The sequence below is a fragment of the Paramormyrops kingsleyae genome, unplaced genomic scaffold (genome assembly GCF_048594095.1).
Source record: "Paramormyrops kingsleyae isolate MSU_618 unplaced genomic scaffold, PKINGS_0.4 ups273, whole genome shotgun sequence".
Taxonomy (NCBI): domain Eukaryota; kingdom Metazoa; phylum Chordata; class Actinopteri; order Osteoglossiformes; family Mormyridae; genus Paramormyrops; species Paramormyrops kingsleyae.
This window is the reverse complement of record NW_027326210.1, coordinates 775-27,975: the sequence shown is the minus strand read 5'-3', so window position 1 is coordinate 27,975 and position 27,201 is coordinate 775. Positions and strand designations below refer to the sequence as shown.

The 27,201-nt window shown below is 41.9% G+C and overlaps 1 protein-coding gene across 2 annotated transcripts; it reads left to right on the top strand.

Moving 5' to 3' along the window:
• The first annotated feature begins 550 nt into the window (after window positions 1-550).
• LOC140577516 (regulation of nuclear pre-mRNA domain-containing protein 2-like) lies at window positions 551-26,482 on the top strand. Of its 2 annotated transcripts, none has more exons than XM_072708737.1 (10): window positions 551-808; window positions 17,712-17,841; window positions 17,998-18,119; window positions 18,727-18,779; window positions 19,210-19,336; window positions 19,481-19,656; window positions 19,821-20,136; window positions 23,230-23,421; window positions 23,982-24,146; window positions 24,252-26,482. In XM_072708737.1, the coding sequence occupies exons 1-10, from the start codon at window positions 619-621 to the stop codon at window positions 25,334-25,336; spliced, it is 2,556 nt and encodes an 851-aa protein (XP_072564838.1). In that variant the 5' UTR covers window positions 551-618; the 3' UTR covers window positions 25,337-26,482. The 2 variants fall into 2 exon arrangements, with proteins under 2 accessions (XP_072564838.1, XP_072564839.1); XM_072708738.1 differs by having other exon boundaries at window positions 554-808; window positions 24,005-24,146; window positions 24,252-24,502.
• The last annotated feature ends 719 nt before the right edge of the window (window positions 26,483-27,201 follow it).

Genomic DNA, 27,201 nt, shown 5'->3' with positions numbered 1-27,201 from the left:
ACAGAGTCAGAGACCAGGAATCAAACATACAATCCTAGAGGTGTAAATCTATAGTCATAGCTGATGAACCACTATGCATATGGGCTGCGTAATTGCTGTTTTATTACAATTCTAGTGTTGGAATTCATTTTAAAAATAGTAAAATACAGTGTATGATTGTGAATGTGTATGTATATGGAGTACCATCTGGCCCAGAGTGTAACCCAGCCTTATGCCATTTTCTGCCCCCTGCGACCCTTAACAGGATTTACATTGTATTAACATTCATTTATTTGGCATACACTTTTGTCCAATGTGACGTACAAGTGATGATAGGAATATATAAGTAATACGAGGACACAGCTTTAATGGTTAGTGCTTTCTTCTCCTATAATGTTAGACTTCAAACAAGTACGACAGTCTAATATGTTTTATTTCCTGCTGATGCGTTTACGAAGGTTCAATAGATGAAAGAGTGTTTAAGAAAAGCTTTAAAAACCTGTGGACCTCATAATATTTGTTTATTTAGCAGGTGCTTAAGTACTATGTTAACGGTTTAGCACATCCGGTGTGCGATGTGTGCCGAGGCTCGCTGCACCTCGGTCTCCAGTCGCAGCGTGGCTGGCTTGCGCGGCCAAAATGGCGGCCGGGAGTGGAGCAGAGAGCTGTGCTAGCGCTTCGTCCGCAACCTTCAAATCCTCTCTGGACCGCCGATTCCAAGCAGTGTCAAACACTGCCGACTCCATTCAGGGGTTGTCTGCTTGGTGTATAGAGAACAAGAAGCACTACAACCTAATCGTGCGGCACTGGATGAAATGGCTGAAGAAATGTGAGTTCCACGTACCGCTCGCTAGTCCTTTAGCAATGCTAAGGTAACCAGTAGTTTGTACTGGCTAATAGATATGAAGTTTAAGTTATCTGTATGATTAGTTTAAATGGCCGTGTGTGGTGTATCATTTATTTCTGAGTTCTTGTGGTATTTCTTGTGAATTAAAGGTATTCGGCTTAAGCAGGTGTGTGTGGTTTCGGTGAACGATCCGCCGGTGGTACCGCTCGGGCTTTAACCGGCGTTAACGTGAGACCATGGTGCGGAAATCGGGCTTCGGCCTCCGGGATGGGGTGAGGGCCGGCCGTATTCAGCTCCGGCTTCTCGGAGTTGGCAGTTGGCATAGCTTTCGTACTACTGTTTTGAAAACCGTTTAACCCTTTCACGTTTTAAAGAGTCAGCCCTGTGGGGGAGCCGTCATGCTGTAGATAAATACAGTAAGGATAAGGTATTACAGACGGTAGTGAAATTGACAATAGAAAGCGTGCAAGTCTGAAGTCTCAGGAGGGTCTGGTCTGCTTTCTAGAGATGCATGTATGTGCAGTGCAGTGTTACTGCTGGTATACAGTAGTTTTATGTTGTATGACTGGCATGGTGCAGGATAATTTAGTTCAAACTGTGTAAAATGTGTTTAGTTAGTAGGTATGATTGTCAAAGTTGTTGCCAGTGCTGTCTGCTTTGACTGGTTACCCAGTAACCCACCTTTGGGGGAATTATCTTGATTACTCCATATGATACTAGCAACACCAGTCTGTAGCTGGAGTCAAAGCATCTTTTCTTTATGTGTAAAAACATTGACCTAATATTTGTGACGTTGGTATGTCACCGATGTCAGCTATGCCTCATGGTTTTTTACAACACATAAGTAACAAGTTGACCTTCATTTGGATGTGTTTAAGGTAATTTATTCATTCATCCATCCATCCGTCTTGCAAGCATTATCCAATACATGGTCCCTAGAGAGGGCCTGGATCCTGTACCAGGTCACAGAGCATGAGACAGGTAAACTTCCTGGACAGGATGCCAGCCCATCACAGGGCATTCATACACACGCTCCTACTCACTTTTTTGGAATGTAAAGACACCAAGTCACCTGACTGCATGTATTTATAATGTGGGAGCAAGCTTGAACGTCCTGAGGAAACCAGCACAACATAAATAGTGTGTATGTTTGCCAGTATTTGTGGTGGTGGTTGTACCCTGGGTACATCTCAAATGCCCAATGTCATGAGCAACAAAGAAAGACCATTGATGAAGATGTTAGTCTGTGTATTTAAATTTGAATATTACTCTGTAAATTTCTAAAGTAATTAGTTGAATGATGACCCAGTCACATTTAAATAATAGATCTTACTCATATTTCCTTCCTAGCTAGCTGTTTAGCTAGCTAATGCAGAGGATTAACCTGCCAAAGGTTTGGTATTGTTTTGCTAGGCACATTTGTATACTCCAACAACGTCTTATAATTAAACCAGGGACTGAATTAGAAAGGGAAAATTTGGGCTTTGATATTTTATGGGTAACATTTTCATCATTTGGAAACTTTTCATTAGTCAAAAACCAGGATGTGCATTGACAACGTACACTGGTGAATATTATATGGAAATTATTTACCCTATTATAAGATGATGCGACTAAGGGCGCTTTTCCACCGCACCAGATACCGTACTTTCGGTACTTCCATAAAGTATCAAAAGTATGGTACTTATTTTTTGTGTCTGTTTTCCACTGGCGTAAATTGAAACATGTTATGATCCTTCACTTTCCTGTAGTCTTGCTTAAGTTTTTTGATTTTCAAGCAGCATTGTTCGGTGTTTCGCGTGTGTTTTACTTTTTTATATTTTTGTTTCTACTGCTTTCTATTTTGTTTCTTGCTGTTCGCTCTGTGTATTTTGTGTTTCAGCGGCAGGCTATTTGCATAACCAAACGACAGCAAATACATTTGTAAGTCCCACCCCAAAGTACCGAAGTACCAAAGAAGTACCCCAGCTGGTTTGGCACTTTCGGTACTGGAACTTTTGGTACTGGTACTCGACCAGAAGTCAGTGGAAAAGCGAAAGTACTGTACCGAAAGTATCGTACTTTGTGCGGTGGAAAAGCGCCCTAAGTGAAGGCTAGGCTACTGACTTACTAGGTTAAATATCGTGTGTGTGTGTGTGTGTGTGTGTGTGTGTGTATATATAAATATAAATATAATATGTGTGTGTGTGTGTCTGTGTATCCATCTTCTAAACTGCTTATCCTTCTGGGTCGCGGGGGGTTCGGATCCTATCCTGGAAGCTACGGGCACGAGGCGGGGAACAACCCAGGACAGGGGTGCCAGCCCATCGCAGGGCACACTCTCACACCATTCACTAACACATGCACGCCTATGGGCAATTTAGTAACTCCAATTAGCCTCAGCATGTCTTTGGACCGTGGGGGGAAACGGGAGTACCCGGAGGAAACCCCACGACGACATGGGGAGAACATGCAAACTCCATACACACGTAACCCAGGCGGAGACTAGAACCCAGGTCCCAGAGGTGTGAGGCAACTGTATGTATGTATGTAGACAATATTAACAATAAATAAAATTTTAACAGCATAAAAAAAAACAGTAAATTAACACATCGATTAGGGGTTCTGAATGCTGGTTTCATTAATTGCCCAGCCCTATTACAAGTAGTACACATGTATTTTATTATAAATTTAGCTTTAATAAACGTCAGTATTTTAAATTAATACATTATTTTTATTTTCATGAAATTACCTTTCATATTTCTGAAAGGCTTGAGTTCATTATAACAAATGCTTTTCAATATTGTTTTTTTAGGGAGTAATTCAAGTCATCAGTAAAGAAAAAGGTGGTTTGTAGACTATGCAAAGTTTTGATGCCTCACCACAGTAACATTTGCACTATATAGAAGCTCTTGAACATAAAACGCACAGGAGTGATTCTGGTTGATAGACCGTCAAAATAGGCAAAATCACCATAGGTGCTTTGCCTATTATTTGCCTACATTTATGTTAATTAAATTACCATTACTATGGAGACCATTTTAATATTTTTTGTCCTTATACTTGCTAAATACACTCATCATAAAGTTGCCTGTCTGACACCTTAGAATAAGTGGTTGTGAAAATGTTTAGGCTAGGATCTGGGCTTATTCTTTGTTGATTGACTCTGCCAGTGTGTATATGTTTGTGCACTTTTGGCTTGCTGGGACCAGTGTTATTATCTTAAGCTGAAACAAAAATGAAAACTAATTAGTTAACTGAAATATAACCAAATATTTATGAAAAAAATATGTTGGACTTTAAACTCCAAAAAGTACCGCCACACCATTGACACCTTTTAACCTTGTTTATACACAATATCCACTCTTAAAAGATGTTCCGGCTGCTGAGCTGTCCCTCTCTTCACCACAACTTCAATGCTCAACGCTTCTATGAGCTATAAGCTAACTCAATTTAATAAACATAAAGATGCTAAATTTATACAGATTGCTATCTTTTGAGCATCACAATATGCCTCATTAATATTTTACTTGTACTGCTAATATGCTTATCATGCTAATATGCTTGTGGGCGTAAGTAAATGTCTGTATAGTAGGGCAGTCACTTTTATTGAAAATCAGTTTTGAATGAATTTCACATGTCTCGCAATTTGTTCGAATATATTTGAATACCTGTCTCCCCCCATGTGTATTTTATGTGTGTTTTTGCTGTGTATGTGTATTTATTACACATGCACTGTGTCCATTCACCGCCAGTGACTGTAAACAAGACAGCTGGGCTGTTTGTCAAAGAATGTGATGCTAAGATTATACAGTTCCTTGGTAAGACCCCACCTAGAATATTGTGTGCAGTTTTGGTGACCTTGCCTTAAAAAGCACATTGCTGCCTTAGAAACGGTTCAACGTAGGGCTACAAGAATGATTCCAGGTCATGGCCATAGGTGGAAATTAGCGGGTGAACCTTTGAAACTGGATTTGAGAAAACGCTTTTTTTACACAGCGTGTAGTTAGAGTATATAATATTCTTCCTGTTGGTGTAGTGCAAGCTAAAACCTTGGGTTCTTTTAAATCTGAGCTAGATAAGATTTTAACAACTCTGAGCTATTAAGTTCTCCCCAAACGGGCTTGATGGGCCGATTGGCCTCCTCTCGTTTGTAAATTTCTTATGTTCTTATTGAACATGAGCCGCACATAGAAAAATTGAAATATTAATTAAAATTCGGCCCATGAAGAAATATGGAAAACCAAGGTTTGTTGCTTGCTTTTGTTGAAAGATATTGTGGCTAGAAAACTGAATGTGAAGTTAACTTCACCTTGTTGTTATAGTTAAGGTTTAAACCCAAAACCACTTTCGGGTATACTTCTCAGGTATTCTTGCATGTGGATATACAGTATGTGGGGATATCTACACTGAAATATTCAGGAAAGTGGGTTTTTTGATTTTGAATCTCTGAATGCAGTTTTTCAGCTCTAATATCACTCAATGTTTGTAATATACACTAAGTGGGGGAAAAAAAAGGTTAAGCACCCCAAAGTAATGGTCTGATTTGGATGTAATTTGGGACCTGTGCAGACCAGCGATGGGTATGTTAATGATTCGATTTGCAAGGAACTGGCACGTCTAGTCATTAGACACAGAGGATGCCTCATAGATGCATTAGACAGCATTACCAGCAACTGTTGGAGTTTCATAGGGGTCGCATTGTGGGTTTGCATGAGGCCGGGTAGTAGTATCGTGCAATTGCCCAGCATGTGGGGCATGCTGATGTCACCCGGTGTTGGAACCAGTGGGCGTGTGAGGGCACCCACACACATCGTGAAGGTTCTAGTCGCTGAAGACGGGCCACACCTAGGGAGGATCGTGATATTTTGCGGCAAACATTACAGAACCCCGTAACATCTGCCCCTGCCATCTGGACGAAGGTATTGGACTCTGTACAACCCCCTGTGTCATCCCACACCGTGTCTCGATGACTGGCATCAGCCAGACAATGGGTTCACTGTCCCATGCGTAGGCTGCTGTTAACATCAGCACAGAGACGACTGCATTTGGAGTGGTGCCGTAACCGGAAGGCATGGACTGATGACGAGTGGCGTTGTACCATGTTCAGCGATGAATCTCGGTTCTGCTTTACTGCGAATGACCGTCATGTGCACGTATGGCAGTGTTGAGGGGAAAGGACCAATCCTGCTAATGTAACTGCCGTTACTCCTGGCATCATAGTGTGGAGAGCCATAGGGTATGACTTCAGGTCATCTCTGGTAGTGATTTGGGGGACCATGACTGACAGCACTATGTCAATGACATCCTGCGTCCGCATGTCTTACCCCTCCTGAGACAGCATCCTGGTACAGTCTTTCAACAAGACAACACATTATCTAAAGCCCTACAATTGCATACAGTATGCTGTTGTCAAAATAAAATTAGCTTAAAAGACATGGTTGGTTTGATTTTCTGGAGGAACATTAATCTATTAATTGACCAATCAGTAAAATGCTTGACAGATTCATTGATAGAAAAATAGTCATTAGTGGCAGCTCTACTGAAAGGTAATATGTAAAAAAAAAAAAAAAACTGAACTGCAGATGTAGATGATATTCCAGGGCTAGACATAAGCCGCGGCACCGCGGCCAATGGCCGTCGTGCCTTTCAAAATTGGCCGCACGCCTCCTCAAAATTGAAGTACCTTACGGCCAAGATTGGCCTGCCTTTAATGTTTGTCTGGCCGTATGCCCCCTTTTTACCGAAAGTAACGTTCATTACACAAAAGACTTGCGCACGACACGGTCCACTTTACCTCGTCAACAATCGATGCATCTGTACTGAACCCGAACCCAACCTTCGATACGAGAAACGAGGTCGACCCGCACATCTCGTAATTCCCAACTACTGAATGAACCGCAATGAATTCTGGACTAATACGATCATGTGTTCGTCGCATGATTGGCTGGTACGGTATGTATCGTCCAGCCTACTATGGAGCCACAGCAATGACAATGGTGCATCATCGGGGGTTACGTTTTTGATTGGAAAAGCCATCCGACGGTTTCCGAATAACAGATAGGTGTCCTTTTCGGTAATCATCGTGTAGTTGTCGTCTGCTGCTTATGCTGTCACCATGCCTCGCAAAGATCGAGAACGTAAAAGAAAGCAAGCTGAACTCGCGGCTACTGCCGCAAAATGTTGCAAATTATCTACTTTGTTCAGGTAAGTGTCAGATGGTGTTGTAAAAAAACATTTGCCGAGGCAGAGCAGATTTGACTCAGAGAAGTACCAAGCTCTGCTGGGAGGATATAGGACTGGTAGCGTGCAGTGTGCAAAAAACGAACGTCAAGTCAATTGTCATGTACACTAAAAGAATACGGGTGTTCTGAGCAAACAAATACAAAAATATTGACGGCTCCTTTATTGTTGGATTTTGTTTTTTGAAATAAAGCTATATATATATCTATAAATATATATACTGTATATATTCTGTCTCAAATCGAAGGTCGTATTGCGTAGGTTGTCTAAACTTGGTAATTACAGTAATTGGTAATTAGTGACTCAGTATTGGCCCAATGCCTTTTTGGAAAGTTTCTGCTTTTTTGAAAATAAAAAAATGCATCCTTTATGGAAATAAAATTCCTCCACAAGGCCCGAGGTGTCCTATGAAATTTAAATAAATGAAAAAAACATTTTTTCAAATTAAAATTTTTAATTTGTCAATGACTTCACAAAAAACAATACCACTGCACACTAGCTAATTTACTCCAGATTTTGGCCTTGTGCCCAGGCTTAATGGCCTTGTGCCCTAGAAAAAATATGAATAGCCAAGGCCAAAGTGGCTGTGCCCTCCTAAATCCTTATGTCTAGCCCTGATATTCCCTTGCCAAATTTCATCAAAATCAAAAATTGTGATGCAGAAACTTGAGTATAATTGAATGACACATACACTACACTGATGCAGTGGTGAAATACCTTCACTCTTTTCTTTAGCAGATAAACTACATTTAGCAAGATGCTACTCTTGAAGTCCATTTATTGCGATAAGCCTTTTTTGGCATGCTAAGCGTTACTTATTCTGCTGTGGCATTGTATGGAGGCACAGAGACTGTCTACAAAGCGAGTTTTGCATAAGGCACTATAACTCATTAGAGCTGAGTTAATTAACCCTGATTGCCCTCTAAGAGCCACACTTTGATAGACAGGAGGTAGGTAATATCTGCTGTGCTCGGTTATCATCAGAACCGAGTTGGATCAAAATTGGATAAAAAAATAAATCAGTGTTATGACCAGTACATACTTTTTAGTCAAAGGGCGGCTCTTAAAAGCTACAATTTTAGTGAAAGGGAGATTTGTATATACATTATTGGTGAAATAATGGGGAATACACCCGTTTTAATCCAAAAGCCTGTGGACCTGCTTGGAACAGGTTAGCTGTGCAGCGTAAATTACCATGGCGGTATATCCCATTTAAAAGTCATCTAGGGTTGCCACTAACAACTATTTTTCTATGGATTAATCTATCAACCATTTGATCAGTTGATCGTTTTATATAATCGATTTTTAACAATTTTAATCACCTATTAAGCCCAGATTCTAGTCTAAACATTTTCTCAAACACTTATTCAAAGGAGATTCTAAGGTAGCAGGAAGACAGATTTATGGCTTTGCCTTTTCTGGTGGTCCATCATCCAGAATAGGACTTGTGCGTTTTGTCTTTAGCTGGTCATGCATAGCGTTGTGGTGTGCCATAGAAAGTGTAAAACCACCTTTTTGTTTTGTGATAATTTGAAGTACTCCCATAATTACTTAGTGATATTAAAGGAAAACATTTGTTGTAGTGTTTTAGAAATCGTAATGGTAATTTCATTAAAATAAACAAACAAAGCATCAATTTAAAATATAACTTTAACAAACCTCACTAAGCCAGTAATCTCTCTTCATAGTACCCCCCAGTGTTCTGTAAATTGCTCTATATCATAAGATTTCATAAATATGTCTGCTGCATAACTGATTATTTGATGCATAACCATATGATTTCTGTTTGCCTAGGTGGCTTACAAGTAGAGCTGTCATGATTAATCGATTTAAATGAGATTACTCAATTATTAAAATGCATCAATTAAAATTTGCCTTTTTGATAACATGGCAATATGGCAGTAGGAAGATGGTGCATAATGGATGAGGGTCCAAATAAAGAGCAAAAACCTCAGTTGCGTAGAAGTACTTATTAAAAGTTAAGGTAAATGCATTTGACTGTCAGTATTGCAAAACATAACTTAAATATAATCACAGGACGACTGCAATGCAAATACCTCTTCAAAGGAGACACTGGGGTATGACAGACTCACCCAATAATGCAAGGTTAGCCATAGATATGTCCCATTTAGCCTCTTGGAGTAGCCTACCCTGTCTGTGTCATTGCATTCACTTAAATTTTATTTTGCTGAATTTCCTTTCTACGATTTCTGTATGCCAAAGTAATTGCTGTTAAAACAAAGGTTAGTCCCGTCATTTAGCCACATCATCTTTCATGGGGTTAATATGGTACATAATCAACATATGCAACAAATAATTCTTTGTTTTTTATTTTTTGTTTATGTATTGTGTATTAGAGATGAATGATACTGGGAAAAATTTACAGTGCAATATCTGTTTTTGTGATGTTTAGGAATTGAAAATTAACTATATAGCCAAACAGAATTTATCTACCAACAGATTCTGTCAAATAAGTTGGTGTTGCCGTGGGTTGTGCCAACAAATCACTTATTTTTGCTCAATATCATCTCTTTGGAATGCAAGATATTGCCAAACAGCGGAAGATGTAATAATAAAAATAATGGAATAATAATGGAATTTTGTTATTCTCTTTATTAACATTCAGATTTCAATTATTCAGTGGTCACATGTTTCACAAAAACTCTTTCTGTATCATGTCTGTTGAAAGCTTCCAGCGTCCTCAGTGGAAGGATGGTGATTTATATAAAGACAAAAGAGAAAATAATTGATTACCATGGACATTGCAGTGTCAATTTTGTGATGCACGTGTTTTTTTTTTTTTTCTTCTTCAATACCACCCCAGAACAGTAGAATAATGGACACAGTGCCAACTCTTCCCTGGCTCCTCAGCCAGGTGTCACTGGATAATTAGCCTCACAAATGAGATCTGCACCCAGACACTTGATTAATTGCTGGATTACTCAATTTTTGATATAATCGATAGTGGCAACCCTACTTAAGATTGCAAGAGCTGAAATTTATTTGGATTTGGAGTACACATTCTCTTGCATGGTTGCTGATGCTTATAGAATTTCCTTCCCTTTATCACCATACTAGTTTTCAACACACAATTAATTTGGTTACTGATAGAAGTAGCGCTGTAGAGGTAGTAAGCAGTCCTTGTGACCCTTATACATACAGATTTCTTCAATGAAGCAAAAAGTTTAACTTCATTTTTGCTCTTTTGGTGTAACCAATAACTTTCAAACAACTACTGTTTATTTCTATATAATCTATAAATGGAATATTTTATCCCATAATGTTTCTTTTTTGTCATTACTTTCTTTAAAACTCTTTAAAACAAATTTTGATCTTTTAGAGTACTGTATTTAGATAATTTAGGTTATAAATCTTTACCATCCAACATGATGGGTTGTTGCTGTCAGGGAACAGAGTAGTAATCATGGTACATTCCCTGTCATTTGGGTGCTGGTATTGAAAGTGGAACAGCAGATGAATGGAATTGAAAAACATATTGTGAGCTGTAAGTGCAAGCATGTTGTATGATCTCTGAAGTGAATAGTGGCATGTAAAGTCCTGTTGTTTCTCACTACAGTAAGTGTGAGGTACATTCATCTCCTTTCCACAGCCCATGTCTGCTGCTGTTGGTTTCCGACTAGGGATACATGCAATACTTTCTTTTATAAGGTTTGGGATGAATGATGTCAAGTCTTCTAAGAATTTGTGTCTGTGTGTGCATGCATATGTTTCTTTTAACGTTGATTGGAAATGTAGCCTAGTAGGCTGGACTGAAAGCTAAATTATAAATGCTTATCTTGCTTTGTGTGTAACCTAAGCCTACTCCCCCAACAAAACCAACAATTGGCGGTTAGTCACTGTCAGATATCGACAGCGAATTAGTTGTCTGATATTCAGGGTTCCCACGTGTTCTGGAAAACATGAAAATTTTTAGGGTTATTTTCCAGTTATTGAAATGACCTGGAAACTGATAGAAATGGCCTGATGTCCTGGAAATAATCTATCTTGTCCTGGAATTTTATTTGTTTTTTGCTTTTTAATTTTTCTGTTTGAAACAGCTCGCTGTTCGTAAGTCTAGATATGATGACAGCTGAGCTAGGTCGTGGCCTCTGCTGCACAATGTCTCCACCTACTGAGACATGTATAGGCAATTATATTTGAGTCTTGACCCTTGTTGCTCTAGCTTGTCAGCAGCTGACAGGAGAACAAGAGAACATCAGTTCATCACTTGAAATTTCTGCTGAGTGCATGACTGGAAGTATGACCACAGTGCATATGATGCAACTGACAGTTTACTCTTAACAGCTCCTTCTTATTCTAGCTAGCTTCCATTATCTAATATCTATTCCATTATCTAGACAAAATCTAATGCCTATCCTAAAAGTGTTGCTGATAAAAAGAAAGAGGTCATTGGTCTGGATGCAGTTTTATCAGACCTCAAGGATCGTCTTCAGAGGTGTTGGTAGAGCAACACCAGTATTCTTTCCAAACCGAAGCCTACACCAGATGCCTTTTTCATAGGTTACACTACAGTGACTTATAGATTGTTTGTTTGTTTGTTTGTTTGTTTGTTTTCCCCCAATATACTGGAGTTCAGGCTGTTATCCTTTGTTCTTAGTATTCTTTCTAGTTTAACCAAGTTTTCAACTCAGGAATTGATGGCAAGGCTATCATGATTTAAAATTGATGTATTTAGCTCCTTTTCCTACAAAGATACGTTCTTTATTATAATCTTTTTGATTGACTTATGCAAATTGTACAGCTGCTGTATTCCCAGTAAAGATACCAGTTGAAAGTTAACTCTGACTTTCTGTTTTGTCGTGTGCCAATTGTTGCATATATTAGTGTTATAGCCATCATACACATGATATAGGCAATAAATTGGCTTTATGCAGTTTTGTTTAATACAAACATTGTACATAAATTTATTAGATACAGACAATGACATAAAATGTAATATGCATTATGCAAGTAACTTTTACTGAAGTTAGGTCACTATGGTAGCCTATTTCATGGTGTGATCAACAGCTCTATACTGAACATTATGGAATTGTATATGCCAGTGTTTGGATAGTTTTCCACAATTTCTTTAAAAGAGTTCTGCAGTTTAAAACAGTGTGTAACAAAAAGAGGTCAAACAACTCCATTATACATCAGTGCATTAATTGGTGTTGCCTTTATGTAATTTAGCATATCGGTGGCACTAAGTCCCTGCATAATCAAAGAGAAATTAAAATGGCGTTAAGCCTGCGACTAAAGTGTATGACTGTATGACCAGATCCTGTCATGAATTTCCGGAAAAAGCTCCTGGAAATGTCCTGGAAAATGATTCCTTAAAAAGAGTGGGAACCCTGACATAGTCGACTATCAATAATATAATCATCTTGCACAGCCCTAGTATCATCTCCCGGCTTTAAGATAGATGCTCCTCATTTAACGACCTACCTGTTTAACAACTGCCCAGACTTAGGACCAGCTCTCTGACCAGTCAGTATTGTACACTGAATCAGGGCTGTGGAGTCGGAGTCGAGGAGTCGGAGTCGGAGACAATTTTGGGTACCTGGAGTCGGAGTCGGCAAAAAGTTAACCGACTCCGACTCCTACTAAATTTAAATGGGAATTAAAAAAGTAAGTTGAAATGTCCCAATTCACAAACAGTCATAATGAACTACTTCTCTGCTGTAAGAATAAAGCCCAATGCATGCAGTGCATAATGTTACCACAAAACGAACATGTCAAGTAACCATGAAGCATGCTTTTCATTGACTGTATGCGTCACTATATGGGATGTAATGCACAGGTAAGGTGCGGCACCGCTTTCCATTGTCGTGTTCCACTGTTACAGGGAACTGTGAACCTAGCCTAAAGCCCCCCATACATTTACAGATGCACTGTCGATTTTTCGGCCGTTCAACGAGTCATCACGCGTCAAACGCCTGAAAAATCATCTGGTGTGTTCTCAGCTCCGTCGGCTCCCCTTCGCTATGCGCTACCCTTGAAACCTTGTTTTCATTGTGTTTGTCTTTAATCTGGCATTATAGTAGAGTGTTGGCTTCCTAGCCAGTAGTTCTGTGGTGAAATGACATGTATGTTGCCTTCCTTTCCTTCAATGGATGTAGAAAATACATTTAGCATAGTATATACATACAGAGGAGTCAGAGTCGGAAGATTTAGAAACTGAGGAGTCGGAGTCGGAGCATTTATCTACCGACTCCACAGCCCTGCACTGAATGAGAACTTTGGTCGTAGAAACGGCAGCTTGGTGTTTCTATTCTGTTTGTTCTGATCTCTGATTTACTTGGGTCGGTGAGGGAAGGTTGTTTTATTTTGATATGCCATATCAGTTTAGACTGAACTTGTGATCAACTTATTCTGATACATTGCCTTAATTTGATGTAAATGCTTTCTTTTGTGGGATTGGGAACCTGCAGTGGCATGTAAAGCATGGGCATGCGCAAAGTTTTCCTGTCTCATATACTTTTCTTACGTATTCCGAAAGCAATGGCTGTACGTTTTTTTACTTGTTTCATATATTAGGTAATATGTACAAGTGACTTATTTTAGAGAATGAGCTCCTGTATGCTGTAGAGAATTTTATGGAATGGGTTTCCATGGCCAAGCAGCTGCATCCAAGCCTTACATCACCAAGTGCAATGCAAAGCGTCAAATGCAGTGGTGTAAAGCTCACTGCCACTGGACTCTAGAGCAGTGGAGACGTGTTCTCTAGAGTGACGAATCAAGCTTCTCTGTCTGGCAATCAGATGGACGAGTCTGGGTTTGGCGGTTGCCGGGAGAACAGTACTTGACTGTATTGTGCCAAGTGTAAAGTTTGGTGGAGGGGGGATTATGGTGTGGGGTTGTTTTTCATGGTCTGGGCTTGGCCCCTTAGTTCCAGTGAAAGGACCTCTTAATGCTGCAGCATTCAAAGCCATTTTGGACAATTTCATGCTCCCAGCATTGTTGGAACAGTTTGGGGATGGACCCTTCCTGTTACAACATGACTGCGCACCAGTGCACAAAGCAAGGTTCTTAAGGACATGGCTGAGCGAGTCTGATGTGGAGGAACTTAACTGGCCTGCATAGAGCCCTGACCTCAACCCAACAGAACACCTTTCGGATGAATTAGAACGGAGACTGTGAGCCAGGCCTTCTCGTCCAACATCAGTGCTTGACCTCACAAATGCTCTCCTGGAAGAATGTCAAAAATTCCCATAAACACACTCCTAAACCTTGTGGACAGCCTTCCCGGAAGAGTTGAAGCTCTTATATGGCGCTTTTCCACTGCATAGTACGGCACGACACGGTTCAGTTCAGCTCACTTTTGGGGGGTTTTCCACTGGGAACAGTACCTGGTACCTGGTCCTTTTTTTAGTACCACCTCAGCCGAGGTTCCAAGCGCGCCGAACCGTTACCAAAACGTGACGTGTAAACTCTACTGGTCACTGATTGGCCGGAGAAAATCGTCATTACTGCGTCACTGAACTTGCGACACGAGACACAACAGACCCGCTAGATTTTTAGCACAGCCAGCGAAGGTTCGGACGCACCATTTTGTTTTAACTAAAAATGGTCTTGCTGTTAAAAACATCCACATGCCGAAAATGAAGAACACCATTCCGTCGATATGCTCCATTGTTGTGTGTTTGTTTGTGGCGCATTTACGATGATGTCACGGCAATAGAGGCGGCGCAACTATAACGACACGTGAATAATCCCGCCCACTCTAAAGCGGCACTAAACTGCAGTCGAAATGCAAACCGAGCCGAACTGAGCCAAACCAAGGTGAGCTGTACTGAACCGTGCTGTGCCGTACTATGCAGTGGAAAAGCGCCAATAGTTGCAAAGGGTGGGCCAACTCCATATTAAAGCCTATATATTAAGAATGGGATGTCATTAAAGTTCATGTGTTTGTGAAGGCAGGTGTCCCAATACTTTTGGCAATATAGTGTATGTTAGCATATCATTTAATTGTAATTCTGATGATTGTTAGCACTTATCAACCAGCTTGTTGTAACTTACAAAGAGATCTCCTAAGTCTGTGTTTTGTTTATTACAGTTTCACTCATAGGTTTTCACCTGTCACATGTGGAGAAAACACGTACCGGGAACAGTACATTGTTCATTACAGCATATAGTACACTACTATGTAAACATTTATTAATATACTAAAAATGTTTTAAATGGTTCAAAGGTAAAATGTAAACAATATGAAAAGATGGTTGACACAAGCTCACTACCAGTACAGTATGCTTGAAATGTGGGCAAGAAACGGTTCCTCGATTATCGAATAATTCGCTTAACGACCTAGTCATAGGAACTAGGGGAGTTCATAATTCACCATTTAACTGCTAACCTCTAAGAATTTAATTAATACTATCAGTTAAACGGTTAAAAAAAATGTTATAATATCCGTTCATGAGAGCATGTCAACACGTGCATCTAACTCCAGGTGCCTACAGGCTACAGCTAAATTTGCAGTTTGTGGAAAAAAATTAAACAAGCCAAAAGAAGCGGTGAAAGCATAGGAAAATGAGATTATATATAAGCTATGTTTCTTTTTTTATATTATGATGTGAATGTGATGACTTTCCCTTTTGTTAACATTAATTACGCTAGATTAAGTATACCCAATACAAAGATGATTTTTGTTACAGCATTCTCCATGCTATATGTTAAGTTCTAGCTACTTTCAGTTCATTTGAGTTTTACAATATTTTCCTACACTTTGTGCTAGAGGATTAAATGTTTGGTTCATGTTGTAAATGTTTTTTTTTTTTGATTATTTACATAAATCATGAAGTATTTGCTCTTGAAAAAATAAAGTACTTATAATTTTTAAAACATTTTTGTTTAGGTATTTTGGAATTTGGTGACAGACCCACTTCCATTCAATATAGTTTTTCTCATTGGTTAACTGTTAATAGTCTATTAACACATGGTGACTATTGATAACAAAAAAATCTAAATGGACATCTGTAGTAGGAACAGAACTTGGTCAGTAGGTGACGAGTGTCTGCATTTAGGTTGGTATTCACTGCCTCAAAATTAATGTAAACTGTATTACTCATATCTTTCCTGCCACTGCTGTTTCTGTGGTGACTTGCTCTCCTCCTGCATGCTGGAGTGGTATCTAAAAATGGATAGGCTCCTGCTGCAGGCTTTGCTGTCATTGGGTATTCAGTGCTTACTTCACTTGCACTAATGACTGAGCTGTGTTTGCTGTTTCTGGCTTGTTGTAAAGGTTGACACATCTTGAACTTCCAGGTGCAGTCAGTACTAGGGTTGGGTATCGTTTGGTGGTTTTTCGATACCGGTGCCAAATCGATACTTTTGAAACGGTACCGGTGCCAAAACGGTGCCTGAACCGATACTTTACAAAAGCCACAAAATGATGGTGGATGACTCAAGAATACATTTTTATTGAACAAAAAATTGAATGCTTAAAATTGAACAATATATTAAAAGTTTAAAGTATATATGAATATATATGTAAATACAAAAAACAACAACAAAACATAAGCCACCTATGTAATGTTAATTTAACATTACGTTAGCCTACTACTAACCTGCGGAAAGGTTGCTGTCGTCATCATAATCGGTGGACTCCTTTTTGCTACGGTTGGTATGACGGGCTGGGGTTATCCACACCGTTCGTGCCAGCTGTTGTCCGCAAGCTGTCAAGCACAGTGCATCCCTCTGCTTTTAAGTTTATTCCGTGTACCCTCAAATGTTTCATTAAATTTGATGTGTTTCCCTCTTTACACGCAACTGCTGTAAAACATTTGCTGCACGCCGCGGTGTTGGAATCCTTTCTTGTGAAATATAGCCACACTTTCGATCGTTTAGTTTTAGGCATTTTAACAAAAGTTGTTTAATTTAGCAAGCTAAGATAGCGGTAGACCACCTGCTGCGGTCAGAGCAAGTGTAACGTTAGTTGCTGCATTCACGCGCATCTCGGATGGTCTCATTTAATAATAATAATAATAATAATAATAATAATTGATACTTTATTGATCAATTGTTTTTACGCCTCCCTCCCGGGGGGCCCGGGTCTGCGAAGGGCAGCCACCTGTAGCGGCGCCCAGGGAGCTGGGGGTTGAGGGTCTTGCTCAAGGACCCGCAGACGTGCTGAGGCTGGGTTTGAACCGGCGACCTTGTGATTACAAGCACACGGCTTAGCCCACTGAGCCACACGCTGCCCCCTTTCCTGATGATGTCACGTGTGTGTTGATGAATCTTATGCTTATTACAACTGTGTCATCATAGCCCCAGAGAACAAATATTTCAATCGACAGTTCAGGCATCTAAGTGGCACCGAAATTAGCGTTTTGTTTCGGTCCGGTACATTCCGGTTATATAGGTACCGGTGCCGTATTGGCACCGGTTTTCGGTACCCAACCCTAGTCAGTACTGCTTCTAATTGACTACAGCAACCTCAAATTTACGTTGAACCCTTTTAAAATGTTAGTGCTGAAAAACACACACTGGTCTGTCATGTTTTCCACATATTGTCTTTATTCATATTAGCAAAATGTTGACCAGTTGGGTCTGTTCCTTGCTTAATGGCTCACATTTGAGCACACAGTCATGTTTGTGAGGATCCGGCCCGCCCTCGGCCACGCTGTGCCATTGTTGTCTAATAGTCCCCACAATCCCTTCTCAGCGGCGACTGCCCACAGGTTAAACCTGTTCTACCTTGCCAACGATGTGATCCAGAACTGCAAGAGGAAGAACGCCATTGTGTACCGCACATCCTTTGCTGAGGTGCTTCCGCAGGCAGCTCTACTGGTGCGGTAAGTGCTTCACTTGCTGCTTCCACTGCTGCCCTGTTGCACATCCCTGGCTAACATAAAGTCGAAGACACTTTAGATGTATAGAGACATGGAGTGCCATGCATACTGGGAATGTCCTGTAGTTCACTGTGTACAACTTCCATTTGTTAATGGCAGGGAGTCAAAGGTGCGCAAGTCTGTGGAGAGGATCCTGACTATCTGGTCCGAGAGGAACATCTACCCCCAGGAGCTGATCTCGGACCTTAGAGCCAGCCTGGCCAATAAAGGGACCCCTGCAGGTCAGTGTGACAGAGCAGCCAAAAAGAACTCAGGCTGCTCAGTTATACAAACCAGCTTGACTGCTTAAAAGACTACTGTTACTACAAACTAGAGCTGTCACGATTACTTGACTAAACTTGCTTACTGCAGTTGTCTGTCAGTACTGCAAAGCAGAACTTGAATATCGCGACAGCACAACTGCAAAGCAAATACATCTTAGAAGACATTCAAGTTAGCCAAATGTAGAACTTATCTACCTTTAACTTATCTACCAACAGTCTGTCAAATAACTTAGTGTTGCTGCGAGTTGTGGCAACAGGCAAAGCAGTGCCGACAAATCACTTGCTTTTGCTCGTAATTTTAAAATACAAAATATTTAATTACAACGGAGTACGAATGGCTTTTTGTGACCAGTTCTTGTTTGCTTTTCTCCTCTTCACTCAATTTTTTCTTAATTTCTTTCAAATGTGCCACACAGTCTATGAATCAGTCCAACGGAAAGGACAAGAATGATATGGTTGTCTCGCAGATCGCATGCTGTGCTCATGCAAAAACAGTGGCAGTAAACTTGAGACCAAATTTTTAAAAACCTATACTGGATAATGCCTCCTGCTTCTTGTCCTACAGTGCCAGTCAACTCCAAAGCCCCTCTAAAGGCCAAGATTGTAGCAGAATTTGTGGTAAGGTTCTTTCTTTTAAATTAAGGTTGCATATTTTAGCCCTGCCTTATCGTGCTGTAACCCCTCCCCTATCAGGACTGTGCCCCCTGTACCTGCTGTAACCCCTCCCCTATCAGGATTGTGCCCCCTGTACCTGCTGTAACCCCTCCCCTATCAGGACTGTGCCCCCTGTACCTGCTGTAACCCCTCCCCTATCAGGACTGTGCCCCCCTGTACCTGCTGTAACCCCTCCCCTATCATGACTGTGCCCCCTGTACCTGCTGTAACCCCTCCCCTATCATGACTGTGCCCCCTGTACCTGCTGTAACCCCTCCCCTATCATGACTGTGCCCCCTGTACCTGCTGTAACCCCTCCCCTATCATGACTGTGCCCCCTGTACCTGCTGTAACCCCTCCCCTACTGTGATTGTGCCTCATGTACCTGTTGCAGCCTCAGGCCTTCAGGCAGCAGCTCTCAGCATACAGGAACTCACAGCAGGTAGCTGAGCTGAAGGAGAAGCAGCTGGCTGCCCTGAAAATGGACATTTGCAGCACCAGCGCCTTTAAGAGGCTAAAGGGTGTGGCCTTTTCTCTCTTTCGTTCATGTGACAGCAGAGATGTTTATTGCACATTAAATTGCCATCGCAAGCTGTGATCTTTCTTTACAGTTCAGTTTGTTTGAGTAAGCTCAGTCTTTTTTTTTGCCATGTATTGTCTTTCAGACAAGGAAGGTGGTAAGAAGTTTTCCAGGGACTTTGACAATGATAATAGAAAAGTACAGGAGTTTGTGGGCTTCCTGGAGCAGCAACTGAAGGAAGGGCACCACCTGCTGGAGTGGCTGAACAATGCAGATGTATTCTATGAGATGCAGTACAGGGAGGTCAAGATCATCGCAAAAGTAAGCTGTTTTTTTTTTTTTTCCCCCCCTAGTGCTTATTTGAGTAGATGAGTGACTTTTATCATTAACATTAGCTGGAGACCAGCTAAAAGTAGTAAATGTAATGTGAGGTGTTCTGAATGGCCAACCTTGCACATATTGTCTAAGCTGAATCTTCCCAACAGGCCTACACTTCCTTTGCCAGCCGTGTTTCAAACCTGAAGCAGAAGCTGGATGCTCTCAAGTCAACACTTCCAAATTTAGACAGCTCGCCTGTGCCCTCACCCTTGGAAGATGCGCCGTCCCCTACTGACTCTGAGTCACCCTCCCATGGCAATGGTGGGGCAGCGCCAGAGACAGTGCCCAGGGATCGTGGGAGCCGCTGTGTCCTGGGAGGCGCCCTGTCAACGGGCAACCTTGCACATGGGCAGTGGGACAACAGGGATGTGGAAGACATGGAGCTGTGTGAGGGAGAGGAGCCAGAGGGCACAGCTATCATAGGTGAGTGGCTCGGGCACTCTGCTCCGTGGGCAGCTCAGGTCTACAGGCAGAAATGCCCCCGCAATCAGAAAAAGTTGGGACCATATGGAAAATGCAGATAAAAAGCAGTGATACTGAAATTGACTTTTATTTCATTGCAGACAGCAGCACCATAAGGTTTTGTCTGATCAACTTAATTTGTTAATATACATACATTTCTGCATTTCAGGCCTACAACACATTCCAAAAAAAGTTGGGACAATAAAGAATTTGCCAATTTGTAATGTTGCAATTAAAAGATGTTTTGGCACTGAGGATACCAAGCAATGAAGCATTTCAGGTGTTCAGCATTTTTTCCCATTCTTCCTGCAAACACATCTTGAGGTATACAACAATAAGGGGTTGTTATTGCAAATTCTCAACACGTTCTGTATTGGGAACACGTCAGGACTGCAGGCAGGCCAGTCCAGTACCAATACCCTCATGTTTTGCAGCCATGCCTTTGTAATGCGTGCAGAATTTGGTTTTGCATTTTCTTGTTGAAAAGGCATGGGCGTCCCTGGAAAAGATGTCGTCGTGATGGCAGCATATGTTGCTCTGAAAACTAAGAGTACTTCTCTGCAGTAATGGTGCCATCACAGAAGTATTAATTGCCTTTGCCAAGAGCACAGACACAACCCCGTTCAAAGTCACTTTTGTAGTGTCCCGGAGAGGTCAGAGTGATAAAATATATTTTTGAAATAGTTTTGTGTTCCCTAGCAATAGCTTTGCATTACTTATAATGACTGTACTGTGTCCATTTAAACATATAATCAGTGTAAGCTGTAGTGTGACATGAACAATAAATTAAAATAAAAATATTTTGGTACAATAAAGCTACCCTTATAAAGGGGTTATGAATGGTTTATAAGTAGGTTATAAATTAGGTTGTAGCACTTAGTAAATCATTAATAAACAATTATAAACCAGTTATACCACAGTTTTCTTTTTATTAATGAGTTACTGCCATTTATAAGTGGCAAAGGGGAGCCTTATTGTAAAGTGGTACCAATATTTCTTGTAACACTGTAGTGACAAGCACACAGGCACATTACCACAAAACCAGGCCATCTTCTTAACACTTTAACATGTTAAACTTACTAATGAAAGCATTTCACTACCAGTTTCTACTGAAAAGCTTTTTGCTCTACTGTGGTGAAAGGATGCAAACCTCTCACCACGAACTTTGTCTCAGCCTGGTGGCACTCGTTCACCCTCTCCTCATTACATTTCACTGCCTGGAAAGCTAGCATGAACAGGTTTTGTTTTTCCGGGCATGACGCAATTGCTGCCTCGGAGATATCGCTGCCACCCTGCTCATCATCTTCTAAAATGGATGAAACACATGTATACATAATTTATGTTTCAGAAAATGTACCTGTAGGTTAAGGCACTGCAGTTAAAGTTACCCGCGACTATGGAGACCACGGAGTGGCAAACACATGGCAATTTTTAAATGTAATGCCGTGTTTTCAGCTTAAATGCTTAAGCATATTACTAGTGTTACCACCCTTAGAGGTGACAACGGCTTTGCATTGGTTTCACACTGTACAAAGGTCATCCTTCTTTGTAAAATGCAGCCATGCCCTGGACCGCTTCCTGTGCTCCATCATGTGGACTCCAAGTCGCGGCATATGACGTCATTTCGTGTGACACGAAAAGTCCGGATGAATCGTTAGAGGAATCGGAGGTGTACCGTTCCGGTGAACTAGCTAACGTTATCTTACAAGCGAGCTAGCTACAGTGGTACCTCAGTTCTCTAACTCATTTGAACTCGAATTTCTTAACCAACCAGTTCGAAAAAGAAATACCTAGAGCTCGATCTGAATCTCAGAAGTCAAACCGTGAACGCCGATCTAAGAGAACTTGTTCGCTTGGGGAAATGGGTCACGCGGCATGTCTCTCAGTGGAAACAGAGTTCAGCCTTGCATTCGCCGTGATAACATCGTGCATGTTTACACTAGCTGAATACATATATTTAGACAATGACAGACAGTAATAGTAATTATTATATAATAAATACATTTAAAAATAAAGATTTCTTATTATTTTAATATGAATAATAAACCATTAATACATTTAATTATAATAATATAATCGTGCCGAGCGGGGACGGAACGGAGACAAAGGCGCAGACGTCAGGGTGTTGGGGAATATAGGGTTTAATTACAGGTAAGGCAGGTAAAACGCAAGTAAAACGCAGACAATCAATACAATGACCGGACTGGGGAAACAAATTGAAATGCGGATGCAATACATAGGACTAATGAAAACAACCAGAAACAGGTGATCACACAGGGATTCCACACAGGGTTAACGAGGGGGCGTGGCACTCGGAAGGAGCAGACTATCGGGGAAGGACACATTGTTTGGATACATTTATTTTTTTACTTTACAAATTACTGTTTTGATAAATGTGCTTAGATGTGTTTAGTGCAGTATATGCTCTTGTTTTATCCGGTTCATTTTTTTTTAAATGCTAAAAAAAACATTTCTGTGTAATTTTTTGGAGGCTGGGAACCAATTAATTGGTTTTCCATTATTTCTTATGGGGAAAATTTGATCAGAACTCGAACTTTTTAGGGTTCGATCCTGAGTTCTGGACGGATTAAGTTCAAGTTCTGAGGTACCACTGTAGTATAATTGGCCTTTGTCTAAGTGACATTTTACTAAAAATTAATGTCTTGGATACAAGTACACAAAATTAATGTAAGCTTTTAAATGACCACATGTTCTAGAGTAGTGGTAGTCATGATATAGGCAGGTTAATGTCCTTCAATGTTCCCTTCTATTCTGAATTTACATTCTTATGAAGGTATACTGTAAAATGCCAACCAGCATATTGAGGACGTGGGCCAGTGACCATGATGTCAATTCTGCACCACTGTGCATGTCGAGGGGCCAAAGGGCCTTGATGCTCAGCTCACAACTTAATTGCTGAAGTATCCTCCTTTTAAGCTTGGACAGTACGCTGTGGTGCCCTGGGTAATCATTTCACAATGTGTATGATAGAAGTGTGATAGAAGAGGACCAAAATGTGAGCCTTGGATTGAAGCTGCTTTGATATGCCCATAGTTGAGCAGCGTATGGAGAAGCCACTCCCCACGAGTGCCCAGACGTTACTGCCAGCCAGGGCGGCTAAAAGCACACATGATGTTCTGCCTCCCAGTGCCCCTGCACTGACAGCGCCCCTCAGCTTAGCCAACGTGGACCTGGGCAAGATCAGCTCCATCCTCAGCAGCCTCACCTCTGCTATGAAGGGTGCTGGTGAGATCTGTCTGTCTCTCTGTCTGTCTGTCCGTCCCTCCCTCCCTTCCTCAATAGTCTGCTAGCCTGAATAAACTTTGAGTCTATTTACTACCAATTTCTAAAGATGCACGTTAGATTTATCTGTTTATTTTTATATATATACGCAAAATTACTAGCACTGAAAAGTTTTAAAGTTATTGCGAGAAATGCGATATTTCACTGTCACAAAGGCGGCTAACACATGAGTAAGGCTGGTTGCTGAGACAAAGAAGCGCCAAGCCAATACTTTAATGTTAAAAGATACTGTATGCATTTACACTAACATATCATGTATTACTAATATTACTATATTATATGATTTTATGTGATCCAAGTCGTTTTCAATATTGTTTTTGGTTTATGTATCATGGTCGTGTTTCTGCGACCTTTCAGCAGGCTCCAGAAATACTCCTGTTTAATTGTTCATGGCCAACTCACGAATAAGTGAATCCGTGAATGTCAAGTCTCTGAATGTGAAGGGGTGTGTGGGCGTGTCTTGCTTTTACCTGCTTTAAAGATATGCTGTCATTCTCTCTCAGGAATGGGTTCTGTCCCTCTCCAGAGCCCCCATTCTGCTCGTGGCCCTGCCCCCGCCCCTGCTGCCAGTGGCTCCCTGGCCAGCCTGCTGTCCCGTGTGGACACCAGCCCCCAGGGCCTCCTGAGTGCCCTCTCCAGGACACAGGGCTGCGGTGCCGAGCTGCAGGGTGAGTGCATGCCTCTCCCGTCCTTTTGGGGGGGGGTCTTTTCCACACCTAGCTCTTTGTGGCTTTGTTTATGAGCAGCATGTCTTCCACCTTGTCTTTCCTCAGATGTGCCATCCCTTCAGCAGGTTCCAGTTGTGGGCTCCTCTGTGGCCCCAGGTTCTGTGTCTGTGTCACCCCCAGTCAGCAGCAGCCGTGCTTCCCCTAAGGATTCGTGTTCTCCATCAGGTCGGGACTGTGTCGTGCCACTTGGCCTACAACCCGGAGCCCCGGGTGACCAGGGCAAGGAGCAGGAGCCCAGCCCCACTGAGTCATCCCCTCCCTCAAATTTGGAAGCCAAAATACAAAAGTTCCTTCAAGGAAACCCTGGCTTTGCTCTAAATGGGTCGACCTTGTGTGGGGGGAGCCCATTGCCTATCGCTGAGAACGCAGAAGGCACCCCCCTGAGGGACGAAGAGGGAGGAACGCCCACGCAGGACGAGGAGATGGAGCAGCCTGCCGCAGGGCTGGCCGGGCGAGGAGGTAGTGGCGCCCCTGCCTGGCGGGCAGAGTCTCAGCAGCATAGCCAGAGCATTGAGACGTGGGTTACCACTGCTCCTAGTGTGGGGGCAGAAGCTGAATGCAGACAGGCGGGCATTTGGAGCAGTGGCTGCTCTACGGAGGGTCTGTCCTCACTGGCTGAGCGCACAGGACGGGGTGCTCCCCTGCCTGCCCCAGAGCCCCCCCGTGAGGGAAGGCAGCCTGCAGCATGCACAGGTGAAGCCCCACCTCAGCATCCACCATCTGCTTTTTTCAACAAGCCTCTGCCTCCAATTCCCACACTGCCCCCACCACCCCTACAATTCCTTCCCCGTCCTGGCCAGGGCCAGAAGTGTGGCACACCTACTCCCCCTAGAGCAGAACAGAGAGCATTTGTGGGGGGTAGAAGCAGTGTGGCTCATGGAGGCCCTCCTCCCTGGATAGGCAGCGGTATGGAAGGTGGTCAGGGGTGCCGCCCCCCTCCCACTGCCCTTTCCTGGCCTAGGGTCCCCCCTTCCCAGTTACCTGCCCGGTCCCCTGGGCCCCTTCACCCTCCCTATGGAACACACTCTGGGCCTACTTTACTCCCACCCATGCGCTCTTATTTTAGTGCCCCCCCAAAACGGGGACCACCTGACACCCCCAGGCGACCTTTCTTACCCCATCAGCACTGATGCTTTCAGTGTAACCTCTGAGAAGATGGATAATTAGACAGATATATTTGGGTGGAGTGAGCAAAGGTGCAGGTTTAGCTCAGGAAGCCTCACTTAAGGATGAGCACTGCACACATTTAGTTCCTGTTACGCTGGACAGCCAATGGAAATGTCCTCCCACAGTGCCGTAATAATTTCGAGTTGAAAAGCTTGCCACATTTTAGATTGGTACATATTTATTTTGGCCAATTGGTGGTGGGGGGGGGGCTATCTTCCGTGTTTAAACTTGCTTAGTCACACCAACTTGGAATGTAACCGCCAAGCAGAAGCTTTATTGCATGTTTTCCAACGCTGTTGGTGTTTCTGCAGCTCTGGGGCACTCTGATGTTGTGCTGCCACACCCGCATGTGTAGGCAGCACCAAGCTAATAAAAAGTTCATCACAGTTACTAGCCAAGCATGTGTGATCCAGCCTTAGCGTCATATATGGCATATGACGTTACGTTCAGTAGGACAACCAGACCCTCAATGTACCAGATTGAACCCAGTTTGACCCCTTTGTCTATGCCCTTCTCGTGAGGTCAATCTCCGGGCTTTGAGGGGAACTGACAGGTTGATGTAGACAAATCTGCAGTACTTGCGTGTTCACGTCAGACATGTTGAATTTGCACACCTGTTTCTCTGATGATTTTTATTAAAAGAATCATTCACTTTTATAGTATATCTCTAAAACCTGTTATTGCAATATATGATTGCATTTTAAAGTTTATTCTTGATTCTCAGTCGTGCCTTTTCAGCAATTTCATGCGTATTTTTCTTGCCATCCACATTCATGGTCCCGCTGGCATCTGCATGCCTTTAAGCAGGTGTCATTAATGAAAGTGACAAATTGGTAGGAAATACAGTGAAATGCCGAAACACACCTCTTACTCCCTGCGTTAGTTGACTTAGGCACTGTGGAGTAGCATTTTGCAGAGTCGCTGAATTGGTTCAGAGTAAGTGCCTTCTTTAACGGTACAATTAAAGTGGCCCTATTCTAGTATGAGCCCTAAACAATGTAAATATCTGACACCATCATGCTGTATACTGAGTAGCTTTCCAGAGTGGTTGCTTTTTCCCTGCACAGAGCACATTTACAATACTACAATAAAAAGGACCCTTGACAACCTGTGGCTTCAAACTCTTTAGGCTTTTTTTTATATAAACATTAACAAAAATCTGGAAGCTGTAAAAACGTGCTGGATCAAATGTGTCCACTTTTCGTACTCTGGTGTTTTTCATCTGTCTTCCTTTTGTTCCCTTCATTGTCTGCCCACATCTTCGTCACAAACATACACACTGCTTGTGTCACTCCCTGCCAGTTCTGTTTACATCTCCCTCAGAACCTGTCACTGTTTGAGGTCAACAGTTTTTCCATGTGAGGGTTCCTACAGCCACATGTGTTAAGCACCATTTGCTTTTGTCTGCGCAGCTTATATACAGCACTGACCAAAATTAAATTTGACATTCTTGTAATTTGCAAAATGACTGCTTATCTGAATTTGCTGTTATCTTACCATGAATAGAGGAAATGTATTTTAATTGTACTTCAGTGAAAACTATCCCAGATCACAACATAAAGGGTTTAAACAAGAAATTTGAAGTCGGCTTATGATCAAAATTAGAGAACAAGTTATTTGCTTCTACTTCGGTTGCAATGTGAAATATCTGCCAATCCTAATCTATTTGACAACATTAGTAGGCATTTTACAAGATGGCCGACCTCTCCAAGGTGAATGACACCCTGCAACATCAGATTCTGAAGGCTGATAGATGACCCTCTTGCCCACTGGAAGAGAAGTTACTTAATCTCCAATATTGAAGCTGTACAAAGAAATCAAGTCATTC

What these genes read in the sequence shown, in the direction of transcription:
- LOC140577516 (XM_072708737.1), top strand. Translation starts at nt 619, where the DNA reads ATGGCGGCCGGGAGTGGAGCAGAGAGCTGTGCTAGCGCTTCGTCCGCA. An exon ending in CGCCTTTAAGAGGCTAAAGG is followed by an intron (nt 19,337 to 19,480) that starts GTGTGGCCTTTT and finishes ATTGTCTTTCAG; the next exon opens with ACAAGGAAGGTGGTAAGAAG. An exon ending in CTGCGGTGCCGAGCTGCAGG is followed by an intron (nt 24,147 to 24,251) that starts GTGAGTGCATGC and finishes GTCTTTCCTCAG; the next exon opens with ATGTGCCATCCCTTCAGCAG.